This window comes from Uranotaenia lowii, chromosome 3 (genome assembly GCF_029784155.1).
Source record: "Uranotaenia lowii strain MFRU-FL chromosome 3, ASM2978415v1, whole genome shotgun sequence".
Lineage (NCBI taxonomy): Eukaryota > Metazoa > Arthropoda > Insecta > Diptera > Culicidae > Uranotaenia > Uranotaenia lowii.
In genome coordinates, this window is record NC_073693.1 from 98,354,888 (window position 1) to 98,362,166 (window position 7,279).

General features: G+C 34.2%; 1 protein-coding gene across 1 annotated transcript; it reads left to right on the forward strand.

Moving 5' to 3' along the window:
- The first annotated feature begins 4,080 nt into the window (after positions 1-4,080).
- LOC129758119 (uncharacterized) lies at positions 4,081-5,377 on the forward strand. The gene is made up of 3 exons (XM_055755568.1): positions 4,081-4,209; positions 4,289-4,874; positions 4,990-5,377. Exons 2-3 carry the CDS (start codon positions 4,716-4,718, stop codon positions 5,302-5,304), a joined length of 474 nt encoding a protein of 157 aa, XP_055611543.1. The 5' UTR covers positions 4,081-4,209; positions 4,289-4,715; the 3' UTR covers positions 5,305-5,377.
- The last annotated feature ends 1,902 nt before the right edge of the window (positions 5,378-7,279 follow it).

Below are 7,279 nucleotides of genomic sequence, written 5' to 3' on the forward strand. Positions count from 1 at the left end.
TCCCTGATGATGGTGTCAATAAACACCGAAACGTCGGAATAAATTAAACGTCGTTTATAAATAAAAAATTGGACTGATTTGCCGTAATTTGAACACTAAAACATACAGTCGAAATCTTCATGACCAACATATTTGTTTGAAATTTTTTACAAAATGTGATTTGAAGATCATTTTATATCACTTTAAAATGTTTCTCACATGAAAAATTGCAATAAAAATATTTATTCCAATATGTCAATCATTAGACTATAATATGAACTTCATAGTGCCATATTTTAAAGCAATAGTAAATTCTCAATTTTTTTTTTGAGAAGAAGTTCTCCAAAATGTATGTTATGAGTATAATTGATCCCCAGAGACCAAAAAGATGTATTTTTCATCTGAATGGATCATGGTCATTGGTTATTACTAATATCTGACCAATAACTAATGATTACACTAGTTTACAGCATTTTTGAACTCAGTAAACTGAAGGTCATGTCCAATGTAAAATCGGGCGCTGAAATGTAAAATGAAATTCAAAAAAATCTCAGTAGAACAGTTTTTGAGTTATGCTCCAAATATGAAATTTCGGAAAAATTAAAAAAGTTCTTGTACTTAGATTAAAATATCTCGGATGACATAACAGTAATTTGAAATCTCTCTTTTGCATATTGAAGGTGGATAAGTTTTCTATCGATCATCTGAACACTGTTTTTGCGTTTGACCAACAGTATTTTTGATATTAGTGACTTTATCAGAAAAAAAATTATAAAAAACGCATTTTTTTAGAGAAAATTTTGTATCAACGAAAGTTTTAGACTCGATGGTAGCATTTAAAAAATCTGATTTTCTTTTGCGCTTAAAAGTCAATTTAGAACAAAGATTTCAAGTGGTTATTTATCAAAATCGGTTGAAAATTGAAGAAGTTATGGCTACTTTACCATAACTGAAATTTTTGGAGTTTTTAATAATTTAACGAACCGCAGTACACTTATCATAGTATAGGAAGAATGAAACATGATAAATCTCACTCGCTCCAAGTCAAATTTATTTATTAGCTTACCAGAAGGTCACATGCCAAGTTTCAGGAAGATCTGGCCATAGGGAGGGGTTGCTTGAGTCTCAAACGTGAATAAAATTTTGAGGTATTTTACCCGGCAGGAACGAAAAATTTTTCATCAATAATTTGTTTCATCACTAGCTGATTGTTTTTTAGTGTTGATTTTCTTAAAGCCCAAGTTGAGACAAATATTTCACCCGAAGACTGTAACTCGATTGGATTTGAAACAGAAAAGTTATTGCGGTTCAAAGGCCGCAAATTTTGTCCAACACGCAATGAGTACTTTTTACGCATTGCGTTTTATACGACAATTTTCGACCAAAATACAATCTTTTAACCGCAATAACTTTTCTGTTTCAAATCCAATCGAGTTACAGTCTTCGGGTGAAATATTTGTCTCAACTTGGGCTTTAAGAAAATCAACACTAAAAAACAATCAGCTAGTGATGAAAAAAGTTATTGATGAAAAACCAGTATTTTTCGTTCCTTCCGGGCAAAATACCTCAAAATTTAATTTACGTTTGAGACTCAAGTAACCCCTCCCTATGATCAGATCTTCCTGAAACTTGGCATGTGACCTTCTGGTAAGCTAATAAATAAATTTGACTTGAAGCGAGTGAGATTTATCATGTTTCATTCTTTTTATACTATGATAAGTGTACTGCGGTTCGTTAAATTATTAAAAACTGCAAAAAATACAGTTATGGTAAAGTAGCCATAACTTCTTCAATTTTCAACCGATTTTGATAAATAACCACTTGAAATCTTTGTTCTAAATTGACATTTAAGCGCCAAAGAAAATCAGATTTTTTAAATGCTACCATTGAGTCTAAAACTTTCGTTAAAACAAAATTTTCTCTAAAAAAATGCGTTTTTTATAATTTTTTTCTCATAAAGTCACTAATATCAGCAATAATGTTGGTCAAACGCAAAAACAGTGTTCAGATGATCGATAGAAAACTTATTCATCTTCAATATGCAAAAGAGAGATTTCAAATTACTGTTATGCCGTCCGAGATATTTTAATCTAAGTACAAGAACTTTTTTAATTTTTCCGAAATTTCACATTTGGAGCATAACTCAAAAACGGTGCTACTGAGATTTTTTTGAATTTCATTTTCGGATTCAGCGCCCGATTTCACATTGGAAATGACCTTCGGTTTACTGAGTTCAAAAATGCTGTAAACTAGTGTTATTATTTCTTGATGCTCTTTTATTTTAATTTTTTTTTTAAATTTATTTTTGCATATCCCTAAGTTATTCAAGAAAAGGAATAAAGATATTTGCCCTGAAGAACAGAACCCAATCGTGTGTGTCAACACTCGATTTTGGCAACATCCGATTTTGTCGTTTCAAAAAACCGTTCGATTTTGACACATCAAATTCGTACGGATTTTTGAAACGACATTACCTGATAAATAGTTTTCGCTATAACAGGGCCAATATAATTAAGACAAACACCATCAATATGTTATTACGTTCTTTAGTGGTGATAAAATACAGCAATAAAAACTTTTTTTTAATTATACAGTAGGGGAGAGTGGGGTATCGTGGGCCATGGGGAAACGTGGACCGCTTTTAATATCTCAGATGTGTGTTGTTATAAAAATCTCTAACCAACTGTCATCTCCGTCGCTTTGCGTGAGCATATATTCCTATGTGTTGTTGACTGAAATACGTATCATATGCTTCTTTTATTTATCAAGTCATAAAAAGTCAGAAAAATGTACTTACATAATTAAAAAAAAACACCCGCTAATTTCATCGATTGGGAACCTAAAGTGCATAACAAAAATATGCTCATACGCTTATGATCTTAGTTTTGTCATGATCTTTAAAGTGGAAAAGGAATTTTTGATGAAACATCAATAAGTCACACAAACGCAACCAATTTGCAAATCATAGCTTGTGGGGAATCGTGGGCCACACATCTTGAATCACCTATATTTTTATGTTTTTATACACATTCAGAACTTAAAATACGTTTTACCTATCTGTAAAGTTTTCTTATGCCAAATGAAGAGTTATGAAAAATATTTTGTCCATCCTATATAAGAAATTTTTCCAAAACGTTCGCGAGCCAGGTTTTGGAATCTATGCGATCATACATAGCTCTTTTTTTTTATTTCATCATCTGAAATAGCTTTTTGGTTTGGTCAATTGGTCAATTTGGATTTGGTGGCCCACGATTCCCCACCATTTTTCAAAATCCAAAAAATATTGCTTTTTTCAGACAGTCAGAATTTGAGGAAAATAACTTTAAAAATTAAAAAAAAAACCTTATGATATCTTGAAAATGTAGAAAACCATACCATTTTTTATTTTCATTTTATCTTTTATAATAAAGAAGTTATGGAACAACAAAAAATGTGGCTCATGATTCCCAAATCTTTCATACTCAAAAATGACAAATAGTTGAAAATTTCATAAAATTAAACAACACATACACCTGAATCGTATACAACAAATAAATAAAACCTTATTTGACATGAGAGTATTTGATTATGAAAAAATGGAACCCCTTCCTCCTTCCACCATTTGCGGATGGGAAGGGGAAAGGGGGGTGCTTCCATACAGTTTTTGGGGCATACACCCCTTCCTTTTCCCTTAGTTTTTTTTTTAAAGTAAACGGCCTTGAATAAACCAGTTGTAAATAAAAAAAATCGATTCGGTGGATTAATGCAACCTGTATACACATCTCAGGTGGCGATGGAAATCCCGTGCTAAGTGTTAGTAAAAGTTTTTTTTGTAAACATTGTAACCATGCCTATTCGTGACGTCAGTTGCATTTTCGAATAAACAACCATCATCGCTGTACCAGGGAAAACTAGAGAAAAAAAAACCATTGCCAACTACTGTTTACGATTCACACCTAGGATACATAAACATCCTGGCAAGTGACGTAGGCTTTGTTTACCTTTTTACTTTTTGAATGACGAGTTCTGTAATAGTGTGCATGTTTCTTCATCACCTTCTTTGTACCACATTGGGATTAATGCTCCAAAACAAACACATGAGAGTGACAGTTTTCGTTAGTAACATATTACGGGGAATCGATATCCTGAATCTAACCAAAACCTCTTGTTTGTAACAGTTCAAGTTCAAGTGTCATTTTGAGCTGTTTTCCTGTGATTCAGAGGATCCCGAGCGGAATATTTGAAAACCAAGTGTGTATATTTACCAATTATGGTTTCTATAAAAATGATCTTTTATTTAAAAGAATTTATAATGTGTTTTGATTTTCAGCATAGAGCAACAATAAAGTTGAATAGAAAAAAAAACCCAAACAAACTTCCATTCGTCAAGGAATCACATCAGCTTGCAAATGCGCCGTTAGAAGCAGGCAGGCAGACATGTCTCCCACCACAGCACCGCACCCTGGCCGAGATAGGTCAATCCGCCCGGAAAGACATTGAAACATAAAATCCACAAACGCATTCCTTAGATACCGGCCTGTGTCCATCCGCAAGAAGCCTAGCATGGACATCTTTTGATGACTGACATGGAATGGAACCGGCAAACGGGAAGCACGTGCTAGGAATTCATTTCCGTTTATCGGCGCGACGACAACACGTTGATGCTTCTTTGTGCTTATGATATTATTTTTGAGCGAGTGTTTTTTTTTCTATTTTATTTATTTGGGATTCAGGTACAAGTTTTGATAATCTAATTAATGGCACTTGAGTTACGGCTTATGATGGGGGATGATATAAAAAGTTCATCTTCGGGAGCTAACTTTATCATTCGTTATCAGTGTTTGTCATTCAACAGACCGTTTTGTAGTGGAGAGTCAACAGTCATAAATCAGCACACAAACATGATGAACAGCATTGTAAGTACCGGTGAGCGGTGGTTGATTTTGTTGAGTGTTCAATTTAGCATAATAAACGTTGTTTTTCAAGTTTGTCTATTTTACTAATGATATCGTTACGTGCCCTTCTCAAAAGATTCGCCTGATTTCCATCGTTGCCGTATCCGTTGCCTTGGTTGCGGCCAAGCCAGCTCCGAAACCGGGCCTGATTGCTGCTGCTGCTGCGTACAAAAGTATTGGATCGGAAGCGGTGCTCGCCCAGGATGGTTCCGTTGCTTACGTTCTAGACACGGATGTGCACCATGACCATCTTCTTCACGACGACTTCTATCACCATCCCGTTTCCGCCGAGGCGCTCGTCTACGACCACCATTATTATGGGGACTTCCTGCCGGACGTCCATGGTCCGGTGGCCTATTCCCTGGAATACGACCCAATCCTGGTAAAGTGATTTCCACTTCATTTCTGGTGAAATCGAATATCTGTGATTACCTACCTGCTGTTCGGTGAACTTTCGAAATATAAACGCACGGAAATGTCAAGTTGAAGATTTCACTTTTCTTTACTCAATTCGATAGGATATAATCCTATTCCAGATGATTCCTTGAATAAATATCACACCCCCTGTTTTTATTTATTTTATTTTACGGTTTGATTAATTGCTTTTTTGCTATATAGCATTAGACTGAGTCGATTTGGGGTCATTTTTGAATTTCTCAAACCCTGGGGTCTCAAAAGCTTCCTTTTGGCCAAAAACTCATCCATGATTTTTTGCAGAATTTTTAAGTAACGTTTACATGAGTAAATTTGAACTTTTAGGTTTGTATGGGAAAATTGAATATTTTGTACTGAAAAATCAACATTATTTTTGTTTCTTCTGTGGAACCGAGCCTGCCAATTGTCTTAGTACTTATTATAAATTCCTTCAAGGAAATTTTCCGCTGAACAACTTTGTCGAATATCTTAACTTCGTATCTTTTTAGACAAAATAATTATTAGCTGTTTAACAGGTGTATGTCTTTTTGTATTTATAAACCATGAATTCAATTGACACCACTGCTTGTGCCCCACGAATTATGGCATGAAAAGTGGTCTTGCAATACTTCGCTAGGCACCCAGCAGTGGTGTCAATTGAATTCCTTGTTTATCAATGCCAAAAGACATACACCTGTTAAAGAGCTAATAACTTTTTTGTCTAAAAAGATACGAAGTTATGATATTCGACAAAGTTGTTCAGCGGTAAAATTCCTGTAAGAAATTTATAAATTAGTACTAAAACCATTGGCAGGCTCGGTTCCACAGAAGAAACAAAAATGTTGTTGATTTTTCAGTACAAAATATTCAATTTTCCCATACAAACCTAAAAGTTTAAATTTACTCATGTTAACGTTACTTAAAAATTCTGCAAAAAATCATGGATGAGTTTTAGACCAAATCGAAGCTTCTAATATCCCAGGGTTTGAGAAATTCAAACATGACCCAAAATCGACTCAGTCTAATATAGCATGCTTAGCTCGTGACGTTTCGAATACGTCAAAAGCAATTTGCCAGCTATCAACAAATACCGGAAGTTTAGAATATAATATTCAAGAATAAATAAAGTATTCAAGAGACATTGAGTATTTGTGTTCAAAGCTGCAAGAATATAAATACATACTATAAAACCAATTAACCATTGTACATCCAATTTATCCCATACCTTTCAATGAAAACATAAAGAAAATTAAGCTTCTATATTCAAAAACAGCAACATCTGGCTGGAGGTTAAAACATTTTCCTTCACCAATTGAATACCACCTAACAAGTTTTTGACACAAACTGACGGAGAGCTGAAGCATAAAAATCACAACCTTATTAGACTCCCACTTCACGGAAACCGCTGTGTTGTTGGCTGAGTGAAAAGCATTTACCCTTCTCGGTGTAACAAGAAACGGCAAAATTTATTCGGTTGACTTTTGTTTTAGACGATTCTCTCTTATTTTCAAGTTCATCGTCTGGCAAACATATTTTTTGGTTTTTCAATCTATTTGTCGATATTCTCAACTTTTTATCATTTCTAAATTAATTGGAAGAAGATTCAATGACGAATAAGGTTTTTCTCAAGTCAAATTACTGGAAAAGATATCTCTATCTGAATAGTGCTGAACAAAATGGAACGGAAGGAAAATAACAAGAAAAGTATAGAACAAGAATAGAACTTAAAGATACGGTCAAAATTTGGTCAAGGGACAACGCGCGTAAATCGGTGAAATCGTTTATTTAAAAATTCATATTAAATTTCTTTTTCAAGTTTAATTAGTATAAAATTTAGGAAACATATCCAGTTAGGCTTCCACTTTTCCAAATCCGAATTGCCGGGCCTTACGCTTAACCCCTGCCATCAGATTTTGTTAAGCCACCTTGTCCACTTTCTTCGCCGCAGAAAG

Excerpts from the sequence above, each read along its gene's own strand:
- LOC129758119 (XM_055755568.1), top strand. The coding sequence starts at position 4,716 with ATGGCACTTGAGTTACGGCTTATGATGGGGGATGATATAAAAAGTTCA. Across the intron at positions 4,875-4,989 it reads CAAACATGATGAACAGCATT|ATTCGCCTGATTTCCATCGT; the intron begins GTAAGTACCGGT and ends CCTTCTCAAAAG.